This window comes from Choristoneura fumiferana, chromosome 13 (assembly GCF_025370935.1).
Source record: "Choristoneura fumiferana chromosome 13, NRCan_CFum_1, whole genome shotgun sequence".
NCBI lineage: Eukaryota > Metazoa > Arthropoda > Insecta > Lepidoptera > Tortricidae > Choristoneura > Choristoneura fumiferana.
In genome coordinates, this window is record NC_133484.1 from 17,095,322 (window position 1) to 17,121,873 (window position 26,552).

Consider the following 26,552-nt stretch of genomic DNA (forward strand, 5'->3'; position numbering starts at 1 on the left):
TTTATGACCTTCGGAACAGTTAAAGGAGCAGCCACACCGCTGCTCCAAATACGGTGACAGTACGGAGTCGCAGTGACATGGTGGTAAGCGGCACAACTTTGCATGGAGAGCCTGCGGTAAGATCCTGACGTATACGGGACGTCACTGGGATTCTGCACCGTCAGCGTATTTTAAGCAACGATGTGGAGAGCATGCGATAAAATCGTGACGTTTACGATACGCTACTGCGATTCCGTACCGTCTCCGTATTTTCAGCAGCGGTGTAGCCGCTCCTTTAAAGTTAGTGCTTCACTGGCCATGTTCTGAAAACATTTTATGCGTGTCCGTGAGAGCCTACGAGGTTTTTTCAGTTTTACATTATTCCCTTAGACTAACTCACCGATTTTTATTATTGGTAGAACGGAAATAAAAGGAGTCCCCATGTTCCTACAAAAACCTATTGTTTCCGTTTTATCTCCATGATGTTTGAATTGAACATACAAATGTCAATTTCAAAATGATAATAGACATAAAAATATACCACAAATTAACAAATAATAAAATCCGATCAAGCGTGAGTCAGTCTTAGAGAAGATATTAAAACTTTGCTGGAAATAACGAAAAGTTTTTTTTCTAATCAGATTGAGCGGGCTTGAGTCGTAGTTCCCACGCGGGCCCAATACGGATTGTGAACTTCACATGCACCATGGAATTTCTTTGTTAGTTTCTGCAGGTTTCTCGAAAATGTTTTCCTTCGTCGTAATACTCGTGGTAAATTTCAAATGTACTTAATTTCGCACGCAAAAAAATCAAATGCATTTTTGCGAGATCTGATTTGAACCCACGATTATCTCCAAGAGAAAGCATACCTAGGTTAAACCACTAGGCTGTCACGGCTTATCATTCAAACGCAAGACTCATTCATCTTTACTTGAAACCAAGTTGTAAAGTTACCAAGTGAAGTAGTGGTAGGTAAATGATAAGAATATAAACGTGTGGAACCAGTGAAGTAAGTAATTGAGATGGTACTTTTCATGGTTCTATGAATATCTTCTGTACTCTGCCTAGTTTACATAAGGCATTGGTAGGTTTATACTTTTGGATAACACAGGTATAACTCGTACTTACCTATGTTTATTTTAATGCATCTGCATTATAATGTACACACAATAGTAGCTTTGTAGAGTTCTGCCAAAAACAAGGGACCAACAACAAGTGGGTGAATTAGGAATTGCAAAATATATACGTAACCAAAGAAACAAACGAATGAAGTTAATTAAATTATGAACAAAAAATCCTTGTGATAAAAGTTGATTACAGGAATAGAATATGTAACATCGACTTGGTTAAATCTACATTTACACTTACGGACATTTCGTTTTTAGTAACATATAAATCCCTTTTTATAAACCTTTATGTAACTTTCAAGGTTATTTATGATCGTAATTATCATATACCGTGTACATTGTTTATTTTCCCTATGTGATTATTTTAGTTTGTAAATATGCTCGTTAGCCTGAAATACAGGGTTCAATTAATAACCTTAGTTCAGGCACACGTCGTGTTACGTAGATTTTATCAAAAGATTGTATTTTTTATATTGTACCGCAATTTTTCAGAATAAATCATTATTATTAATAGTATATTTATATCTCTAATGTAAAACCTATAATGAGTTCGTTTTGATTTTAATTGTAAACTTGTATTTAAATAATACAAATTAAAAAAACCACTTCAATTTCAGTGGCCAAATTTGCTTGAAATTAAGTACTTATCCAAATATTGATTTAATGATATTTATGTACATTAAATGTATAACAAATGGATTCAGAAAAATTTAGAACAAAAAGATTTTATTACGTACCGTTTATATTAATACCAACCAAATAAAATATTAGGTAAATAACAAATAATACTTAAGAATTGGTTTAGAGATTAACATTTCATTTTAAATATTCTACAGTGAAATTATTTAAAATAACTTTTACTAGTGAATCACTATAGCAAATTAATTTAGAATGATTGATTTTACTACCCAATTTGAAATACCACGTTCAGTCTTAATAAAAAAATATTGAATGGAAATCCGTAAAATAACAAAATTTTGGAAAAAATATTTTCATTACTATGTACATACTTGTATTGGATTTAAGTAAATTCATCCCAGCCTATAAACGTCCCACTTCTGGGCACTGGCCTCCTCTCAGAACAAGAGGGCTTGGGCCATAGTTCCCACGCGGGCCCAGTGCGGATTGGGAACTTCACACACACCATTGAATTGCTTCGCAGGTTTGTGCAGGTTTTCCTTCACCGCAAAGCTCGTGGTAAATTTCAAATGTAATCCCGCATATGAATTTCGAAAAACTCAGAGGTGCGAGCCGGGGTTTGAACCCACGACCCTCTGCTTGAGAGGCGATAGCGATTTAAGTCAATATGGTATAAAATAAATTGAATAGCGAAGAAAAGCCACGCCATTTGTAGTCATTTATTGACTTGACTATGAAACTGACAACATATGCAAAGCAAACGTAGAACAGCTAAGCGTAAACACAACCGCATTCATTACTCGTACTAAATGCAATTCATACCGTTTGTATAGTTTGATTACGGTATTTGTTTGGTCAGCAATCGTCCTTTAATCACTTCTTGTGTCATAATAAATATACCTCTGTTGTTTGTTTACTGCGCTTAATTACAGACACAAAATGTGGATGTGTTTTTCCATTAAAGTTCAAATGGATATGAAAGCTCCTAACGTGTTTGAACCCTGAACACCTTAGATGTAAATCTTACATCCATTCCACACTAATTATTATGGATGAGCGGCTACGTTGCTCACAATTGTCTACATACGACTCTACTGCTAAGGTAATAAGAGTGTTTAGATAATTTTGAGCATCACAACTGCTCATCTACATTTGCTGCTGATTACGAAGAATTTCACTACGACATTATTACGCCACAGCTCAATCGGATGTCAGCGAGTGGTCGAAAATGGTTGGCAATTTTTTACTACAACTAACACGCACTTACGTACATATACTTACATACGAACGTGTGTTGGTAACGTAAAAATAATAGTATGTTATGCATATGTTGTATAAGTGAGGTCTTAAAACGCGAGTTGGCGTAGGTAGCGATCTGAGCCGCAGCCGAATATCGCTATGAAAGACGCCACGAGTGTTTTAAGACCAAGTTAAGCAACGTTGTATACAATACTTTTTCTACGGCTACTTTTAAATCATCAGGCTAGACTTTAATTTCGACACACATCTGACACATTCAACACGGTATGAAATGAAATATGAATGAAGCGTTTGCCGCCAATAAAATTCCGGGGGTGAAATTTGACATAGGTAATAAGTAGGTTCGTTTATGGTTAGTTTTTATATTCACGCTAACTTGCCAGTGGCTCGATCATTTTTTATACTTTTATGACAAACAACACTTGAAACGAATGGAAAATGCTAAATTTAGGACTAAACATGCATAGGTACCTAACCTAGTAAAATATAATATTCTTTGTTTACAATATATGGATACTAAGTTTTATTTTTGAACGATTATTGATTATTAACTGAATAAAAATGTTGTGAAATAATTTCAATATAATGTTGGTAATGCTGTATTCATTCAAAATAGAGATTAGGAATCCTAAATTAAAAAGTTAACTATCAAAGGAAGATCATTAATTAAACTGTATTATTATGAATTTCAAAGCAATTAAAAAAATCATAAGTGTGCTTTATGATATAGACTTTTTCCCGGACTTATTATGTATATCATTGTATTCGTGCCCGTGGACCTTTAAATGCCAAATAAAAATACAGGAGTAGAAAAAAAAATTAACTAAGTCATACACTATTTTATGGATAAATGAGTATGAGCTAAATTCCGAAAGAAGAAAATTGGAATTATGATTCGAAACACCTTCTGGGAAATGTATCCGCTTTATTAATTCTATAAACAAGTGTTTATTAATATTTAATTATGCGCGTCAATTTTGTCATAGCCTCTTTCAAGTTCATCATTAATTTGAAGAATTTTAATAAATTCATAATAATTTCCACGTCGAAATTTGTCGCATTTTTAATTTAGCTGTTTAAATAATGAAAATATAGCAGTTGTTTTCACAACTTGAAAATAGTACATTGTTGTAGAGGCTGGAAAGTAAGCAATAGTTAAACGAGTTAGTTCAAAGATCGACTCGAAGGGGAGGCCTTCGATAATACGAGTTCACGTATTGCACTTTTGGTCGAGACTAAACATTATTCTTTTCACGACTACCTACTGCGAGGAAATAAAAACATTTATCACAAAACAAACAATAAAAATCGAAAGACTGCGTTGCTCCCGCCGCTTTTTGTTTTGTTACTTAATAATTTTCTTAAACGAGTCCATTCTTAGTGGCCAGTACCCAAAACAACATATTTAAAAAAAACTGTATTAAGGTATCCGCTCACTAGGCAGCCTGGCTGCGGCAGCAAGTCGAACATAACGAGGATCTATGGCAGCCCGCGCACTAAACATTTGTGTATATTATGCGTTTAAGAAAAAAAAACCTGCCGTGTGTGAGTTAAACTCGCGTGGAGAGGGTTCCGTACAATGCCAAAGTCAAATGTTTTCCTCTATTTTTTTATATAAATATTTTTACGATGCTTTTTGAATTAATACAAAATATTACATATGAAATCCTCACAGTAAGACGCGTGTTAGCTACTACTAGCGTTATCTAGTGGTGTTTTAGTGAACTATTTTCCGTAAGTGAACGTATTATATTGAGTTTACCACTTTATTTTTAATTGTTAGAATATTTATAGGTTTCATGAATAAAATCAAAAGTATTTATTTTACAATAATTACAAAAATATAATTTATTGAATCAGGCGTTACTTTGCGGAGATCCATATCAATGAACTAAAATAATCCCTTGCTCACCCGCGACCTTACGATAGCTAAGCTTATGCAAAATATGCGTGTTCATGCAGTTCCTCCACCTCCACACTGTAAGAACACACACAAATCACACAAACCATCTATCACCACCACCAACTACACTGACGCGTTTCGAACTCAACAAGCTCATCTTCAGAGTGACACAACCGTACACCATGCTACCAGTTGTTAGACACACAACAGTGTTAGAGTCTAACAAACTGGTAGCATGGGTGTACTTGTGTCACTCTGAAGATGAGCTCTTTTGAGTTCGAAACGCGTCAGTGTAGTGTGTGGTGTGATAGATGGGTTTGTGTGATTTGTGTGTTCTTACAGTGTGGAGGTGGAGGAATGCATGAACACGCAATTTTGCATAAGCTTAGCTATCGTAAGGTCGCGGGTGAGCAAGGGAATTATTTAGTTCATTTACAAAAATATATTTTTTGAAATCCTCATAATGAGCCCTTTCATTTGATATAAGATATCACACAGTAAGGTTTGCAATTTTTTTTTATTTTCTAATTTTTCCCCTGAAAATGACCCTTATTTAAAAAAAAATATTTAATTTGCACATCTGTGTTTGGGTCATAGGATTACACCATCCGTGCATCCTACCAAATTTCACCTGATTTGGTCAAGTAGATTCGCAGCAAATTGGCTGTGACAGACGGACAGACAGACAGACGCACGAGTGATCCTATAAGGGTTCCGTTATTTTTGTACGGAACCCTAAAAAACCTCATAAAAGTCCTAAATAACGCATTCTCATTGGTCAATTTAATTTCACATGCAGCGGACGATTAGTTTTAATTGGCCCAATTGTCGTTTCAGCAGGCCAAGAAAACTATTCAGAAATGCATTCGAAAAAGTCGTACCGTACTATGAAATCCATATATAGATAAGATACGACCTGTTACCGTAACGTGCTACATTGTTGTCGTGTTTGCGAGCCATAAATGAGTACAGCTGTCAAATGTACAAATATAAGCAGTTTTGTGTACCTACCTACTGGATTTAGGTTATTATGGCCACATTTTCGAGCAGTGTCGTGAAAAAATATTTGAGTTACGATATTTTAAATTACGTTATTAAATTTACAACGCATCGAAAAATATATTGTTATGCAAAGTATGGATGAAAACGGCACGTGTTATCAAAACAAAAGTAAATACATTAATTTTTCAATAGTAATGTTTTTAAACATGCTGTTTGAAATAAATCATTGTTACCTTATTTTCCTAAGTCTTTTTAAAAATAGCCACATAAATATTTTTTATTGTCTCAGGTGTAAAAGCAATTTTTGTTGACAAACAAATGTAAACAATCGTCTTCTGGAATAAATATCACATGACAATTTACACCAATTGATTTAGTCCCAAAGTACTCGTAAGCTTAGTAAAGCTTGCGTTATGGGTACTAAGCAACGGATAAATATAATTATATAGATAGATACATACTTAAATACATATTAAACACCCAAGACCCGAGACCAAACATTCATATTTTTCATACAAATATCTGCCCCGACACGGGAATCGAACCCGGGACCTCACGCTTCGTAGTCAGGTTCTCTAACCACTAGGCCATCTGGTTGAATAAAACTGTAATTTTAATTAATCAACTGTCACCTGTTGAAGATTAACGTTATTGCACGCGAGTTCACACACTTCTTCTTCTATTATTTTAAGGTACTATAGCATTACTACAAAAATACCTACCTAAGGGTGAAGCCAGACGAGCGTAATTTTTTGAATTGCGAGTCGGTTTCGATTTTCGGTTGCGTAATTTTGGTTTCATACAATGTGTAGGTACAACTCATTTTGAGTCGCTTAGCTGTGTTGCACAAACTGGACTTTGTAAAACCGAATGCAGCAAGAAATAACGCGACAGAAAATACGCGATCGAAAATACGCGACTCAAAACTTTTTTTATCTGATCACTTTTAATGGGACAACAGACAAGGAATTTTATTAAGAATTATATTTATTATTAGTATTTTCGTTTTACCAATAAAACTCACGTGCTGCCTCCTTTTTTCTTTTGGGTAGTATATCTACATAATATCTAGTTATAGAAAGTCGTAATATAACCGTGATAAAATATATTGGACAATCCAATACAGGCTTTCCGTAAAGTAACTTAAATTAGCTACGCGTACGAATAAAATAATGTTGAAGTTTGTACGGATTAAAATAAATTCTAGAAATAAAACAATTGCGGGAGAAAATAAATCACAGCGATACGCTCTTTTATCAAAGCATATCTTCGCAAAACAAAAAGAATAAAAGATCATAATAGGTAAAGAAGCTAGGGCTTGAAACATAAGCAGTTTGCGGGTAAGATAGACTTGTCAATTAACTAAAACTAATGTTTATATTGGATTTACTGCTTTCGGATCTCCGCAACGTAAGGCATGTATATGATGTCGTAAAGTATATAAAAAACACTTTTTTTTGCTGACGGTAGGTACTTCATTGCCGTGGTGGCCTAGTGGTTTGACCTATCGCCTCTCAAGCAGAGGGTCGTGGGTTCAAACCCCGGCTCGCACCTCTGAGTTTTTCGAATTTTACGGAATTACATTTGAAATTTACCACTAGCTTTGCGGGGAAGGAAAAACATCGTGAGGAAACCTGCACAAACCTGCGAAGCAATTCAATGGTGCGTGTGAAGTTCCCAATCCGCACTGGGCCCGCGTGGGAACTATGGCCCAAGCCCTCTTGTTCTGAGAGGAGGCCTGTGCCCAGCAGTGGGACGTATATAGGCTGGGATGATGATGAGGTACTTCATTATTGCGTTGCTGTCAGAGGATGGAGCTCTACAAAAATTACAATCTGATAGTATTGGATTGATATCAGGTTCAACTGAAATTTTAAAGTTAATTCAGATCACTAAAAGTGAGGCAAAATTTATTGTATGATTTAAAACGGACAACTAACGTACACATATACTAATGAATAGTATAGGTTAAAATATAAAATAACTATTGTTACTTGTAAAAAAATACAAAATTAAACGGTTCAACTTACGGTTGTAAGTTAGAAATGGTCCGACTAGTTTCGATCTCTTCGGAAGATCTTTCTCATGCGTTTTTTTTTTCAAATATGTCTCATGAGAGTTCAAGTTATATTATTGTTACTTGTGTGCACTTTTCACTGATGAATACATAAAATATTAAATATTTATTTATTACTAAGTTCAGTTAAACAATTGATTTTCAAATAAAAGATTTTGAATGAACACTAAACGTAGCGTTTAAAAGATGTATAGATGTAATATTAATTAAATATTTATTTATTGCTAAGTTCAGTTGAACAATTGATTTTCAAATAAAAGATTTTTGAATGAACACTAAACGTAGCGTTTAAAAGATGTATAAAAGTAATATTAATTAAGTATTTATTTGTGACAGCAGTAGCAAAGAGTAACAAGGGTTCCTAGTTGACTACGGAACCCTAAAAAAGGAAGGTATGAAGTAAGTAGGTATTTTTTCTCGTCAGTACCTACTCGTAGTGGACGTCTACATAAAAACACAGACAAAAAAAATGTGAACCAACTGTTCTTGTTTTAACTAGCGTACTCGTACAAGTGGAGCGTTTATCAATAAGCATTTAAAATCGCTGGCTCCTATGACTGCTGACTGAAGTTGGTTGAAGTAGCGTTTATCTCGACAATGCATTTGCATGTCCGTAGCCGGCCGCGACAAGAGGAGGATGTGAATGGAGAGCCTTGTCTTAAATACAGGGTGGTGCAGTTTAAATAAAACGACGTGGGCTGTGTCTTTTTTAAGATTTAAATTATATTGATTAATAGAAAATATTGAGTGGCCGTAGAATATTCTTCCAATCATCATCATCCCAGCTTATATACGTTCCACTGCTGGCCATAGGCCTCTTCCATGGCGCGCCACAACACTGCCTTCAGCCCCACAGAAATTTCACACAGAGTCTTATTTTACGAAAACATGTGATTGGGATTTTTCAAATGGAAGCGAAACCACAGCGAGCTATTTGTTAATATATATTGTAAATATCTTGAAACAATCGTCTTATAATTAAAACACTTTAGTGATGTTTTAGGGAAAATGAGAAATACACTCATTAGCATATTGAAGAGCAGTACATAATTAATTCAATTTGAACATTAATAATTAAGAGCCCTGATTTTACCTTTCTTTGATAAACGTCTTTGGGCGTATTGAAAACAGATTTCACTGAGGTGCTTTATACTTGAAATGCTAATTGTTGTGAAGAAAGTGGCATTTACCTGTTATATAATTCTTAAAAGCTTAAGCTGTATGACGTTAAAGTCATGAAACGATGGTCATACGTGAAACGTTGGCGTAGTGCAGTAGTTCCCAAACTTATTTTTCTCGTGGACCACTTTCAAAATTTTACTGGTTTCGGTAGACCCCCTGCTGCTACATTTCTACCACATTCTTAAAGTCGCCAAAAATAAAAATTGTGTCGCTGTGTCTGAACAAGCATTAAGCATTGTCGGGCGGATAGCGCTTTGCAAGTCTGTACATGTACACGAAATTTTACGTAATATCGAATACGCAAGTTTGGACAAGTAACAGTCGCTTGCCTTATTAAAATATTATCTGATTAGTTAGGTACTTAAAACAATGTAGGTAGGCCCTTATAAAAACTATGCTTACATTTTTGCTCTTTACTATCAAAAGCAGATAAATTTTCGTGGACCCCATTAACATCTTATGGACCCCCATTTTTGTTCACGCCTACGTAGACCCCCAGCAAGTCTCCCGTGGACCCCTTGGGGGTCCACCTGGACCACTTTGGGAATCACTGGCGTAGTGGAATGATTCTATGTTAATCATGCCAGGTGCGAAAATAAGTAATATTTTATAACTTTGAGTGGCAACACTATCAGTCAGAAATCAGTAATCAGTAATTAGTAACTTTATTTGCTAGAACATAGGTAGGTACAATAGTGGATGGTGGTATTTTACATTTTGGTCGCTATGTCTTACCCGCAAATGCAGGTCTACAAATATTTATCTATTTATCCTAAGTAATTTTACTATCCCAATTAAATAAAAACAATATTAAAAATTATAATTAAAACAATCCATAACAATTAGTAAATGTCAAAAGATAAGTATAATAATGATGGAGTAAATATAATATGATAATTATTTAGCTTAAATTTAGACTTATTAACTATTTAACCGCTTCGTTCAAAAAATGTGTAACAGAGTAATAACATTTACTAATTAATAATTCAGTCATTCAGTCGTTCATTCATTATTCAATTCAGTCAGTCGATTTCTTGATTCAGCTCGTTGAACTATGCGAAAGTGTCTTTCGCTAATGAATTTATATTTAATATTAAAAAGCTTTGGCATTAAAAAGTTAGAGTCAGTGCCCTGCCCTACAACCCAAGTCTACTCTATACGCCGATCCGGTTCGAAGGACCAACAGTGCGACCGATAGTGTTTCCAATCATAAGTTAAAAATATAATATTTATTTACTGTTGGTTTTACCAATGCGAAAATGGAAATTAACACTTAGCAAAGTTCAGGCGGCTGTGTTCCATTTTTTTTTTCATAGTTTTTAATGATTTTTAGCCAAAGTGCATCTCACAACGATTCCATTAAGCTCAAACACGGCATAGTTATATTATTTTATAACAGAGTACCGGTATCTAACAATCCACATTACCTAGTCGATACGGAGTCTCATACAACTTTTTTTTACAGAATCAAACGGCAACTCTTGCAAAATGCAGAAAAGCGACTGCAGGCGATCCCAGGGGGCGGCGGGGGCGGCGCGGGTTCTGGTGCTCTTACTGGTCATATGTCTCGTGGAAACAGCGACAGGTACATTAACTAACTATGTAGTTAGATAAGTTCTTAAAACTAAAATACGCTCTAAAACGTAACTGTAAGAAATTAGTAAACAACTTGAAAAAGTTGATAACTCCTGACGCTGTCACTTCAAAGTTAAATATCTCAAAAACGGCTGAACCGATTTTAACCTAAGAAACACCGCAAGAAAACTCGCTTTCACACGTCAACTCATGACTTTAGGCAGGAACGGTACAACTAGTTTCGATCTTTTCAGATGATCTTTTTCATACATTAATCGTGAACGCACTCGGCTATAAATAAATAAATATCATGGGACACTTGACACTAATTGACCTAGTCCTAAACTAAGCAAACTTTTACTTCGGATACTAGGCAACGGCTAAACATACTTATACAGATAAATACATACTTAAATACATATGAAACTTACAAGACCCGAGAACAAACATTCATATTATTAATAGTACAAATATCTGCCCCGGCCGGGAATTGAACCCGATACTTCAAGTTTCGTAGTCAGGTTCTCTAACCACTTGGCCACCCGGTCGTCACCTATGAAAAAGATCTTCCGAAAAAATCTGAACAAATCGATTATCGACTTAAGTTCCTGACTGAACCATTTAATTTTGTAATTTTTGTCTTCCGAGAATCTAAATAATATTAAAACTAAACTTGTGTCACATTGATGCAAATTAGTTACCTAATATTATTAGCTATTATAGATAATGGCATCAGCTTATTTCTTTTCTTTTAAAGTACTCGTAATATGTTCTAGCATTTGTTACAAAAGAGCAACAAAACTATGTATGTTATGATAACTTTATAAAACAAATACGAAGCGAGTTAACCTCGGAAAAATAATGTAAGTTTCACGATTATTACACCATAAAAAGGACAATTCCCTACGTCAGTAAGCATTCTTTTATTTTCCTTGAAATGCCAATGGATCGGGTTATGCTTTAGTTGAACTTCTCAAAGTATTTAAGTATGTACATATGTGAAATAAAATGAAACTTGACTAAGATTATTTGACCCAGGAAATGTTTTACTACTTAAAAGTATAATTTGTTTTTATACGGCTCTATCTGTAAGGGGACAATTTTATCAGTGCCTATCTACTTTATTTTGATGTAAGTATAATTCAGAAAAAAAACTAGAGAATGAAATATATTATAAATTATAATATATACATAATGGTGGATGAACGATGACAGCGCGCATGCCAAGAGTACCAATTAATTATCTTTTTTTTTAATAAATTGTAGCCAGTTACTAAAATAAGAAAAAACATTATAATTAATAAACAAAGTTATTAAATACAATAAGAAATATTTCTAAAAATATTCTACATATATACCGGTGGTCGAAAAAGGATAGACGTGAATATATTCAATTTTTCAAAGAGTTCTCCTTAACCTCTAGTTTCATACAAATTATTGCCAAGTTAATGTAACACTTAACTAGTCTTTAAGTTTACATATAACATTTAAAACTACATTACCAAATTTCCAACTAATTTTCTGTACTTTCTCATTTGTAATAATAAAATACGTCTGAAAACACACACAAATATAAAATCTAATTTCGGATAACACAAGCTCTGCATGATAATGACCAAACATAATAATGACTCGACGTCTCCGCGAGATATAATTTAAATATGTTAATATAAATAATAACAAGCTTGCACTAAACATTGTATGTTGACTTTTTAACTAGTATTTATCTTGCTAATAGTACTCGCATCGAAAAATGCAACACTTGGAAGACTAATAACTATATATGCAAGGTGACCCGGGGCTATTGTAGCTCGGGGGATATTGTATCTGAGCCGTATTATAGCGTCCTTACGATGCCATGTTCTTCTCGGCCATTTTACGTTGTGTTCGCCAGAAGACTGTCTTCACACAACACACATGAACATGGCGAACATGGCGTCGTAAGGACTCCATCAGACGGCTCAGATACAATATCCCCCCAGCTACATTAGCCCCGGGTCACCTCATAACTAACTATGGATGTAATATGAAATAAATATTATTATTATTAGGATATAATACCTAATAAACTAACTTAAATCCACATTTTACTAAAACGTCGTCGACTTAACCAAAGATAAAAGGCAGTAACTAAATGTTTTTTGTATATAAATATATCAGTGGACATGATTATCCTAGGTAAGGTACGAACACGCAATACAATTACAGAGTGCTACAGGAGTGTTAGGTACAATTGTACAGTCAAGGGTAAAGATATCGACACGGCTAAAGTTGCAAAAATATGTATACACGGCCTTAATGTTAAGTGCATAACGTCGTGTATACAATACATATTTTTGTAACTTTGGCGGTGTCGATATCTTTGCCCTTGACTGTACCTAACACTTCTTCTCGCTTCGCTTAGCGTCGTACCTAATTTTCTGGAACCTAAATTGCTAGGTATACTTGGTTTAAAACATTTACATTTACATTTCTGTATTGAAATACACTAGTCTAGTTTGCATTACAATAATAGATAAGTAAAATGTTTTAAATTCTTAAATGTACCAAATCTGGCAGCTAAAGTTCGTTTGCATTTAGTTAAATACCTATCCAAACTCTATTTGTTTTGTTCGAATAGACGGAGACGGCATCACATTTAACCGTCGGTTAACGCTAATCAATGGATGGTGAAACAGCCCCTTAGTATCAATTACATTACCGAAATCTCTTTGAAGTACAAGTGGCCTCTTCCAGTGCTGGTTATGTCAAATGATTAATGTACGGAGAACAAGTTCCAAAGTATTGCAGTCCTGAGTTTTTTACACTAATTTTAAGGTTTATTACAGGGTCTTGACAGAACTAACAATTTGACAGACAACGTAGTGATTCTATAAGGGTCCCTTTTTCCTTTTGTTGACACATTGGAATAAATGAATTATTATTATTACATTAAAACAAGATTAATCTATCTTACTAACGATTCTGAGTATGCATCACAGCGTTATTATATTATGTTCCGTCCCACATAATCCTGCGTACATTATTCACCCACAAATGTCATAATCATAGCACATAATAATATGTCTCCTGATTTGATCCAAGGAACACATAGAACAAAGGCATTAGCGCACGAGAAAATGACTATATCAAATAACGGCTTAACACTGCTTATGGCGGCTCAGCCAGTCAAATCTTCGACAATCTCGTTTACCCCTGAAAAATACCTTACGGCATATTGCGTGACGCGGGCTGAAATGTCGAATGGCAGCCGACTGTCTCATCTCATGCTTTGTTTATGAAAGGGATGACGAATGATCAGGAAAAGGTGTTTTAATGTTGCGTCTTTAGTTTGGAAATAGTTGAATGTGTTATGAGCTTCAGCTGTTCGTGATAAGACTGATGGAATTAAATTTTTAGACAAAACAGGTTAAGTATGTCCGTTGTTCTTCCTCAAAATTAAATAATGACAACCAAAAGTCGTTATTGTTTTAGTAACAGTTCGACAACATTTTAGACTTATTTTTATTTCAATTCAAATTAATACAACTTATCTACATTTTACGCTTCAGCTTTTCTTACTTTAACGGACATTACAACTATAATTACTGAATTATACGTAAGCAATTTAAATATCTTCTTCTTCTTCTTCGTTTCACTCTTGACAGAGTGGTCGTGGTCATCATTTTCTAGGTGCTGGTACTGCTGGTAGCAAGCTTAACAATACGCCTCCATTTCTCCCTGGCAGCCGCCTTCCTTATGCTTGCGTGTAGTGGTCCCTCTATTGCTGCTTTGACCTGGTCTGCCAATTGAAATATACCTCAGCTCTTATTGTGAGAAACAACCAGATTATTTTATACAAATCTGCATCCAGAGCGAAATTAAATATTAAATATTTCTCCAATCCAGTACATATTTAGAACTTTTGAACAAATATTTTAAAGAATTACTAACGTGCAACAAAAGTAGTTATCACTAGTCAAATAATGACTGCATCTTTATTGTACATAAAACACAAAAAACAGATTGCATCGAGAAATAGATGTACAAAGACGAACTAGTTCCATAAAGAGATCACGTCCAGTTAACCTTCAAACATTTGACAGGACAACATAAACAAGAATAGATTTTGAAAAACCCTTTGACTATTTACATAATAAACTTTTTAATTTAGATTTTTACTGTTTACTTATGACTATACGAGTACGTATCTACGTATGTGCATACCTATTATAGTATTTCCTAGCCCAGATGATAATCTTCAGGCTATAAATGAGTCTGTCAGAATCACGGAAACCGTGGTAGATTAGGTTAAATTAGATCCTAACAAGCAAATCCTAGGTTAGGCTACGCACAGGGCCGGATTTAAAAGTCTAAAGGCCTGCGGGTAACGAAGGAGTGGACCTAAGACGAAAAAAAGACAAAAAAGTTGCTTACATAGGTATTTGATGAAGTGTATAGATAGAGTATAAATGTTGGATATATCCGATGTATTTTATTTTATTGTTAGCTGTAAGAAATTCAAACACAATCATGTATTGTTTACTGAATAAATGATGTCTATGTCTAAATACAAATTTCGTAGGGTATCTATCTATATACTAATATCTATATATTAATATTTCGTCAATACTGTAAAAACACCCTCTCAATAAAAATTGATTAAATTTATCTTTAAAAATATATTTAATATTTTATTTTAAGTATTTCAAGATCTTCTCTCCCCTTTGTGAATCCGGACCTGGCTAGAGGCGTGAGATGTTATCTGAATAGATCCTAATATTTAATACGGAATACAGCTATATAGTACAACAGTCGTGACTTATTATTGGGAATTTTTGAGCCGGTCATGATTTTTAATGGGTCCCGGCTGTTCATCTCGCTATATTCCATATTAGGATTTAGGTATAATTTATTTTATGTATACATAAAACAATCATTAATCATTTGAAAGAGTTCTTAGTTAAAAGACTACTAGACTTATTTATTTCGTCTTGGTTTTTTACATTTCGATTTATATTTTCTTTTATACTTTTTAGTTCGCGTTTACGCAGATACATTATAAGGAAACAAATAAAAATAATCATTACTGAATAGTGTAAATTACGAGACAAGAGACGAGAAGTAATATTTAAAAAGCAATTTTCAATAAAATAATAGATCGAGATTTTTTACCTCAACAATACAAGTAAATGAGTTTAGGAACCAGCACTGGCTTGTGCATCGTGTCCTATATGTTCAGGTCGCTCGCAGTCAATATTTACCATTTTTATATAGACCATTAAAAGATACTGTTAATATCTTTAGCAAACATCGGCCAATTTATGACTACGAGTAGACGTCGAGGCAACGGATATCGTATACGCTCCTTAATATAAGAAAAAACTTGTGTTCTCTCAACAGAATTGAATAGAAAAATAGAAATATCACGCTAAAAATATAAGTAGTTAATTTCCCAAACCAGTATATTAAAAACAATTTTAAACGGAGGTTCTGGGTTATTGCAGATATAATGGTTTGAAAAACGAAATACATGTGTAATTTGTTAGTATTCAAATATATGAAAATAAGAAAGCAAATAGACTTAATGGCATTGACATCTTAATTGTGACCTCGATGCTGAACAGGAATACACACGATGAAATTTTAAATAATATTTGTGTTATTGTATACGCGATTGTTTTTAAAACGTAGGTAGCAAATAATTTTCAGTCCCTCATAATAAAATCCTCGGCGCCTTCGTAATTACAAACAATATTATTGAAATACGTACTTTATTGTTTCCTATCCGCTAATAAAAAGGCAAGTAATTGAACAAATGTATGTTTATTTTTATCAACATAATTAAATTAAATAATAAGATTCTCTGTTTCTGAACGTAACTGGTATCTAAAAGCGTATTTAACTTAAAAGAAGAAAATTTGAATAATTTAAAATAACCTTTTCTTGCTTTTTGGTTCGTAATAATTGCCTTCGCCCTTTGAACGCCTAACGGCTCGGAGATAACTATTATTAGATCGCGATGAGACTAGGAATAGAATTGATACTTACTCCTTTTACTTACGTATGTAAAAATGACACCAGTTTTATGTCGCTACTTCGTCCGCGTTCAAATAAAATTTAAATCCGCTTTTGACATATTTTGTTCTAATTCCTTATTATTATATTATAGAGCAACTTTGGAAATTTTCAGTCTTTCGTTTATAATCGTTCGGATAGGGAACCCTAAAAAAGAAACGAATGAATGCCCGAATATATTCCTATCAACAAGCAATTAAACACTTTATTTTGTAAATAGTTTATTCCCGAATTTAATGCCAATTTTAATGGAATCGTAGTGCAAAAACGAGAGCTTGATTTAATTGAAATCGAAATTTATATTTTGCAAAGTTAAGCTGATTATTGACATTAAATTTTGAGAAACATGGAATTATTTCGATGTTTCATATTTTTATCCGCTTAACTAGCTACCGAAGCATTGCTCTATACAAGAATAAATAAATAAAAAATGCAAAATATTTTAGGTATACAAATAAGATTTTTTTACAATATTCATCAGACCCCAAACTAGGCTAAGCCTGTAACAACAATTGGCAACACACAAATACAATATAAAATAAATATAGTAATATAATATTGTATAATAATTGGCTACACTCTATTCTATTCCGTATGAATTTTGAAAAATGCCTTCCATAGAATGTATTCCGAACTCAGGAATTTCAAATTTCTAGCTCCAGTGGTTAGGTTAGGTTAGACTGTACGTGGTTTACCGAAAGGTCAACCACGGTACTTTTTAGAAGGTTTGCCTAACAAACAATCGAAGCAACCGATAATTTAAACGTTCATGTTAAAATTACTTACGTAGTTTTTACTACTTGCATAAAAAGAAACAAAATGGTCACTGTCTTAAAGCAGGTAAAATGTCATTGAATATTATTGACACTCTTTTTCATAAGATCCTCTAAAAGGTTTGAACAAGCGGCAAACACCTCAAAAAGGTTTAAGTATTTATCTACATTTAGGTTAGTTTTCATTGAGTTTTCTTACAGCAGTCATATAACTAGACACAAACTGGCTAAGAAAAACAATTTGGAGAGCAGACATTTTAAAGGGAAATTTTATGAAACAGACATAAGTTTACAGGATTCTTTTGACAAACATGCCAAATAAGTATCTGAAATATCATGACATTATTATACAGGGTGCTTTTGACAAAGCCGAGGGACGTCAACAGAGTATTCCTTGGCATATTTAAAGATAAAAATTCGGCTTGGTTTTTGAGATATTTCCATTTTTGTATAAAAATTACTCTGGGTTTCCTAGGAACCACCCTGTATAACACCCACACACATACATAGGTACACTGTGTCTTAGTGTCTCAATATTAATTCAGGATTTTTCTTATCGAACTTGAAAAATTAATCCATGCATTAGGTACATAGACCGTTCAAATTATATGGCGGCAAAGTGACTTTCTTTTGAACCTAAAATTCCTATGAAAAACCTTTAGAGGGACGTTCAGTAAAATTAACTCAATCACATGCTGAAATCTAAAGGTAGTGCCACGAGAGTAGAAGTGAATGACTACATACACATAAAATGTACAACTGATTGCATAAAAAGAGAATGAATTAAATGAATGAGTGAATATCAAACTACCGCTGATTACATGACCTGTTCTTGTGTGCGTGACCTCAACTGGTGGTACTACCTATACTAATACTTCTATAACATGTTGTATAAGACCGTGGGTGTTCAAACTTGCCCGGCGTTTTTCAAGTAATAAGTTATCAAAATTAGATGAGAATAAATGTCCAAAAAGTGTCGAAGTTAATAAAAGAAGTCGGAAAAGGGCGATTCGAGTGACATTTCGCGGAACTGTCATCGTCCCGAGGCACAATATGGAAGTATGAGCGTAGAATTTATTATTAGATATGTCATCGTCTAGTTTTGAAAGAAACAAGATATAATTTATTAAATCAAGAGATAAAATTCATGTAAATATGTGGCTGATAAGTACATGCTAGTGTTCAAAATCTTTTTTATAAATAAAAATAAATCAATAAATAAATATCATGGGACACTTGACACCAATTGACCTAGTGCCAAACTAAGAAAAGCTTGTACTATGGATACTTGCCAACGGATAAACATATTTATATAGACTAATACATACTTTAATACATATTAAACATCCAAGACCCGAGAACAAAGATTCGTATTATTCATACAAATATCTGCTACGGCCGGGAATCGAACCCGGGACCTCAAGCTTCGTAGTCAGGTTCTCTAACCACTGACACAAACCACCAACCAATGACAGTTAAGGTGAAAGACTTTATTTATAGAAAGATACTGTCGAGGAAACTGAATCACGTCCAGGGTAGACATCCCATACATTTGCCAAAGAAATTATAACGAAATTGATTATGAAAAGGGTCCAGTTCGTGATTTAGTTTCTCGACTGTACCTGAATTTACAAAAAAACAATATATTCACGTATCAACACAGCACATAAACTGATTAAGGCTATGTGTGGGCTGTGAACGTAAATGGTTATGAAATCCGCTTGCCGTAAATCTCAAATTAAATAAATTTTATTGTCCCCATATGTCTAATTTATGTAAGCTTTGTGTAAAATAATAATAAAAAATTGGAAAAATATAATCCGCTTATGACTTTAAAGTATAAATGCTAGTGTTGTTAAAACATTAACAATAATAATAATAAAAAATGTGTATTGACAGAAACTTACATCGTTAATAGATACAACATGAGATTTGAGGTGATTAATCTAAAATACGACACCCTATACATAATTATAGTGTCTACACTACACTAGGCCAAGCCCGTGTCTTAGACACTAGATGCTAATTGAAACAAAATGTATGGACTGTAAAATTTTAATATCTATATGATTATTACCTATAACAATTATGTTAAGTTGTTATAAGAAACTAAATAAAGTTTGAAAAAACTTTATTCATAGGCAATTGCTTTCAAAGGTGCATGGACTTAGCAAGTTCGTGTAATAACTTTATCGCACCGTTAGCAACTAGGAAATTGTAACGTAGAATGTTAAGGCAGGTCGGGTGCATAATATTGTCACAGAGTACCGCAATAACGAGAAAAATCGGACTTTCAACTACCTATAAATCATGAAAAATCTTACTAATACTTAAAATTTCGTAAGTGCGCGCGCGCGTGGGTGTGTGTTTGTGTATATGTGTGTGTGTGTGTGTGTCTGCGCGTGTGTTTAATGTGTTGTTTCATAATAAAACGGTTGGACAAAATATAAATAAAATTTGGTATATAGATTTCTTAGTGTTTTTATTATTTATGATTTATAGACCTAGTAAAATTATATTTTCCAAAGATAAACATAAAGACGAAATTATTCTCAAAGCTGTATCGAGCACACAACTGTACACGCAAACGAAACAAATGACATACTTAGTATTTTGTAAACAATTAAAAATTAAGCTACCCACGCAATTTTTATCCACGTTTTAGAAAATATTTTGTTATCTTTAACTCGTATATAAATATGGCAAATAATAGCAGTATGAGCTTAACAAATTTTTTCATCACCATTGATGACACTTTAAAACCTATTGCACCGCATGAGGCTGATTTGCCTCATTTTGCTAACAGCGGGAGATAGCTGCAATTTATTCACAATATTTATAGGTAAATACATTTTCTTATAGAGAAAACTTAATGACATTGAACACCTTTAAAACTAGCTCATGTGAAGCTAAACAATGCTTTCAAATATTCCCAAAAGGGATTTTTTTATAGTCATGATATTGATTTCAGAATCTCAATCTGATTCAATTTATCTTTTTTTTCTTTTGTTGAATTAAAAAAAGTTAACAAAGCCCCCTAAAGAAATTGCCGTAAATTTAATTAAAATAAATAAATATCAGGGGACAATTAACACCAAATTGATCTAGTCCCAAATTAAACAAAGCTTATACTATGTGTACTAAGCAATGGATAAACATAGTTATATAGATAAGTATGCACATATATTTAAATAGAGACTAAGCACTCGTGTTATTCATACTAATATCTGCCGCGACCGGGGTTTAATAAGCTCCACAACTTATGATGTGACCTTTGCCAACAAGCCTATGAAATAAAAATAAAAATAAAATGTTTTTAATGTTGCCAGTTAATAATGTGCTTGTATCGTCCACAGAGCAGAGATTTAACAGAATAGGTAGCAAGTCGGCGGGACTCATTGAAAAAGTCAACGGTTGGCGCAGTCAGCGCGGAGGTATGTCGATGAACGCATGGCTTTGATTGGCTGTCTGCACGGACGCGACTGTCAATGTCAAATAATCATTGTACATATAAAATAGGCTGAAGAAGTAGAATAGTTGCTTTGCGTGTCATTTACGACTTATAGAATGTTGGCATTATCATGAGGAGCACTTTAATTGTTTTTTATTTTTGATGTAAATATGTTTGTTACAATAGAAATGGGTGGTATTTTTTTTAGTTTTTTGATGTTTTAATTAATGCCTGTTAAAATTAAGTTTTATTTCAAACATGAGATGCAAAGATCGATAACGCTGATAATCAAGTTAGTCTCCTCCAGTTTTTGACATTTGAAGAATACAACGAAAATGTACTTATCAACAAATGTTAAATATCTTCCGAAGCTGTATTGACCTAGCCTGATACTATATTTTATCTCTACATAGACTCAGGAATATGAGGTTTACGCACATCGAATATCTGAGGCACACCTTGTTTGTATTATTACAAAAAACCTCAGGATCCCACCTCACCTTATCTCAAGACCCCAGGACCTCAGGACCTCAGATGATAGTCGAGATTTTTAAAAGATGACCCAAACGCGTTTAATTTTCAAACTGCAAGTTTATTACATCGCTGCCTCTAGTTTATTCTCTATTCTGTGCTTGTTCGCAGAGCTAGTTAGCCCCAAGGGAAAATTGTCACTCCATACAAACATGCGATCATTAAATTATTTATATTTAATGCATGTTGCATTAATCCATTCATTTGGCTTCACGGAAGACCGAAGGTTCCAGGAATTAATGGTGTTTAAAGCAAATAGGTTTCGAGAAGTGCACTGTCAAGGTGTTTCGGTATCTGATGGTATGTAAATGCATTCTGAGTAAGAGCTTACTAACAGTTTTTCATATTAACAAAGCTCATACATAGCTGATTTTTGTACAGAATTTTTAATATCCCTTTTGGCCAAATACGGTATTTGACTATTTTGTATATGTTTTATAAATTAAAACTACACAATGCCTGTTATCGAATGGTTACACCATTTTTAAGCTACCTTTAGAAATAACAAAGTTATAGGTAAAGGTTTGAAATTCAAGATTAGACAAAGCAAGACATACTGTCATGTGACGTCACACGCCAGTACCGCCATACTTGCTGCATAGAGAAAAGCGTTTGTGAAAGAGACAGGTATATAGATTTTTCAAAAAATCACTATAAATCCAATTTTCAACCGATTTAAAATTTCTCTTCGCTAAACACTATCTGTATATCTATGTTTTTATAATAATATTAAGATATGGCAAAATCAGGAGTTGTCAAATACCGTATTAGGAGTGTTTTATCGACCTTTCGCTGTAAAAATTTGCGGAAAATCATAAAAAATGCCGTAAAATCTATGGGTTTCTACAGCACTAAAGCTAACAAAGTGACCCCGACTTGAACTAAAGCTACCTCGTTTCACAATAGTGCACTCATTCCAGTTCGTGGCCATATAGAATCAGTAGCACTAGCACTACTTTGCTCACTGATGGTGCTAGTGTGCAAAACTCCTTCCTTTTAAAATAAAAGAAAAACGCAACCACTCCCCAACCGCCCTTTTAACGCGTCATCATTTCAAACATCGAACATCCGCCGTATTGCATTTAGCAGGTCCGTGGGGAAATCATGCGTGCGCGCGGATTTATGCTCGCATTATGTTGGCGCGATTGGAAGTTTATAGGTTTTCGTTCCATCTGTGATTGTAACGGCTTGTTGGAAAAATTGAATTTGAAATTGTATTAACTAAATGCCGCTGTTGGCGACGTTTAAGTGAGCCAGCTGGGAGTACTCCATGAAGTACAAAAATGGCGGTGGATATTGATTGCTATGTTTTGCGTGTGATATTTTAAATGACTACTTATGACCATTGTGCTATAAAAATAGTTATTTGTGTCACAAGGGAGCAAAATGGTGTATTTACGGCGAGGGCGTACATTAAATCCAGAATGTAGCGAAGGATTCTATATTAGAATCCTAAGCGTAGCGAGGGATTCTAAAGTAGAATCCTGAGCGTAATGAGGGATTCAAGTGTTAACGCCCCAGATGAAAATAATTTTGCTCCCGAGTCGCTCATACAACTTTTCACACCGAGCATTAAGAAACTTGAAAAAAAAACTAAATATTATTAAAGAACAACCAGCATAGAAAATGGCATGGCTTTACAATTATCAACTTCAAAAAATGGCATTTGCAATAAAACACTTAGAAAAGCCTTGAACAGAAAAGTTGCACTTTGCTCCCTCTCGTCAGAGAGGGAAAGTTACTTTTCTGAAGGAGAGGTGTGAAAAATATATTGTTAGGTATGTTTTCCATATTTTGACTAGAAACCCGAGAGCCAAAATCTGCTTCTTGATTTTCTTTTTATTAAAAGAAAACCTACTAAATCCACCATTGTCAAACTTTAACTAGCTTTGGAATAATGCATATATACCTGATTGTATACTCATACAATAACCCCCTGTTTCACCATCCATTGATTAAATTTATCTGACGGATAAATTTGATGCTGTCTTTGTTTGTTTTGTTCAAATAGACGGAGACGGGATCACATTTATCCGTCAAATAAAATTAATCAATGGGTGGTGAAACAGCCCCTTTTTTATTCGACTGGATGGCAAACGAGCAAGTGGGTCTCCTGATGGTAAGAGATCACCACCGCCCATAAACATTTGCAACACCAGGGGTATTGCAGATGCGTTGCCAACCTAGAGGCCTAAGATGGGATACTTCAAGTGCCAGTAATTTCACCGGCTGTCTTACTCTCCACGCCGAAACACAACAGTGACTGGCTTAGACTGAAACTTCTACAAATTACAACGTAGTCGTTTCCTAAGAGACAATACGGTATTTGACAACTCCTGATTTTGCCATATCTTAATATTATTATGAAAATATAGATTATACAGATAGTGTTTAGCGAAGAGAAAATTTAAATCGGTTGAAAATTGGATTTATAGTGATTTTTTGAAAAATCTATATACCTGTCTCTTTCTCAAACGCTTTACTCTATGCAGCAAATATGGCGGTACTGGCGTATGACGTCACATGCCAGTATGTCTTTCTCTGTCTAATCTTGATTTTCAAACCTTTATAACTTTGTTATTTGTAAAGGTAGCTTAAAAATTGTTTCTCTATTCAATAACAGGCATTGTGTAGTTTTAATTTATAAAACATATACGAAATAGTCAAATACCGTATACAAAACTAGATCGATTGTTTAATGTTTAACCCCGAAAATTCCTAGGAGCAGTCACCAGCACCAATATCTGACACAACAAGCGTGCATAAATATCTGATACGACTTCTATTCTGATACGATTTCTAGGGCCGAAAGGACGTGTCAGATATTTTTGCTCGCTCCGCTGTGGCAGATAATAATGCTGATGACTGTACATAGCACATGTCATGAAATTATTAGAGCCGTTTCCGAATTTTAGACTTAAATAAATAAATGAAAATGAAAAGATTTATTCGGGACACACACATATAAATAATAGATACAGAAAAAAACATAATAATAATAAAGTGAAATACCTAAAATAAAATGAGAATACAAAGTACAAAAAAATAAAATAAATGAAAATAATTTAAAAAAAAACTTATTTTTATGTGCCCGAAATGGTCCCGCCTCAGCATAAAATGCGGACTCCTTTGGTGGAGCCAGCGCTGGTCTTCCGGCGAGACCATTTTAGACGGTCACCGTGTCGGTGCCGTGGAAATAAATGAAATATACAAGCAATCTTTTTTAAAGGTATTAGATTTTGTCAAACAAAGAAAAAACACTCGTCTTGTTACCCATTTACTGTCAAGGCATAGTGGTCACTCACCCTACTAACTCCCTTTCTAATCAGCCTCTCTAAGTGCCCATCCTTGCTAGTAATAATCTACTATTGCACCTCGCCCAGGCTAGATATCGCCTTGTATTGGATTATACTGCAGACACTCCTGCTAATGCATCCAATGCTATCTTGAGCATGTGTGTAAATAGTTTACTGTTTGTGGACTTCTTTTAAGCCATTAGTGTCTAATGCAAGCCAGTGTATTTTCGACTCTACATAAGTGATATTGCAGCGGAACATAGGCGAAGTTTGTGCCTCAAATATTGACGTATTTTTTTTTATTCTAGGATGCACTTTATGATAGAGACAGGTTCAAATAAAAACAGCAAAAACAACTGAATAATTCATAATACTAAAAATGTATGTATGAAATTTTAGAGCGTCACGGTAAAACGAGGATTATAAAACCAATAAAGCCTTTTTATGCCAATTATTATTAAATTAACACAGAATAGGTAGTGTATTATTACACAGTATACTTATGTGCACTGCTCCAAACTTTTATGTTTCTAGTCTTTCTTATCACAGCGTCTTCGGCTTTTTCTGATCACAATGTTTCAAGAAATTTTGGAAGCACTTTTTAGGTAAGACTTTTGCATGTTACACTATTGTTGTTGGTTCTTAACTTTAGTTAGTATACTGTTCTGCCAGATTCTGCATCTAAACTTGGTGTTTTAAAATCTTTTCGAGATACATTTCCGAAACTGGATGAGTATGTTCGAACTAAGCTTTGAAGCGTGACATTATGAAATCCAATAATTTGGTACTAGGTACTCATTTGTTAATTTCAATTGAAAAATACTGTAAAACATTTTCAGAAATGTTCTGCCGACATTACTCAACCTATGACTATAATATTACGGATAAAAGTGACAACTCCTTTTTTTAAAATGGGCCAAGAAAATGCGTAGTACCTAGCGCTTAGCTTACCATTTAACATACTCGTATGTTTAGGACATACAAATACGTCTATGTTTATTTTCACCTACTGGCCAATGCACTGAATTTGTTTGTTTTATTAAACGATAATAATTATCAAAACTCGATCAAGCGTTTTCTTCGCCATCTTTATTTTTGGTAATTTTATTTTTAATTTAACCTCGTACATTGTTGGATAATTTTACTATTTTCTTTTAATGAGAGATAGAGTTAGTGCTACTCCTTATCTCACATAATTAGGCAAAGCTGTAATCATACTTCATTTTATTTCTTCTCAGTATAAATAAGTAGTGTAGTTGCAGATTTCAGACAGGTATGTTCATAGTTTCTCCAAATTCATGTAGATATCTTCTAGACCGTTAGTAATCAAGGCTTTGTAGGCATCTTTGTATTTTTCATTGTACATAAAACACATAATAAAGGTTATAAAACAAAATAAATACCTACACAAAGACAAACTTTTCCCTTATGATTTTAAGGGACTTTCAATAATAACAGTAAAGTTTCTTCTTATTATTATTATCATAGGGCCATCCATAAATGGCGTCACATTAATTTTTCCCATTTTGCCACTTCACCCGTGAACCCTTGTCACCCTTGCCTTTGACTATGAATCCCAGATAGGTTCAAGACTAACGGACTCTTATTTGATATGCTACTTCAAAAACTTTCATTCACCATGTCATCAGGAGACCCACTTGCTCGTTTGCCATCCAGTTGAAGAATAAAAAAAAAAGTCA

At 34.0% G+C, this 26,552-nt stretch overlaps 1 protein-coding gene across 1 annotated transcript in view; it reads left to right on the forward strand.

Moving 5' to 3' along the window:
• Window positions 1-26,552, forward strand: part of LOC141434195 (uncharacterized) — a 73,212-nt gene that overhangs the window by 27,505 nt on the left and 19,155 nt on the right. Inside the window, exons 2-3 of the mRNA XM_074096555.1 lie at window positions 10,635-10,754; window positions 20,931-21,008. Coding sequence (XP_073952656.1) covers window positions 10,658-10,754; window positions 20,931-21,008 — 175 coding nt within the window. The 5' untranslated portion in view covers window positions 10,635-10,657. The remainder of the gene's footprint in view (window positions 1-10,634; window positions 10,755-20,930; window positions 21,009-26,552) is intronic.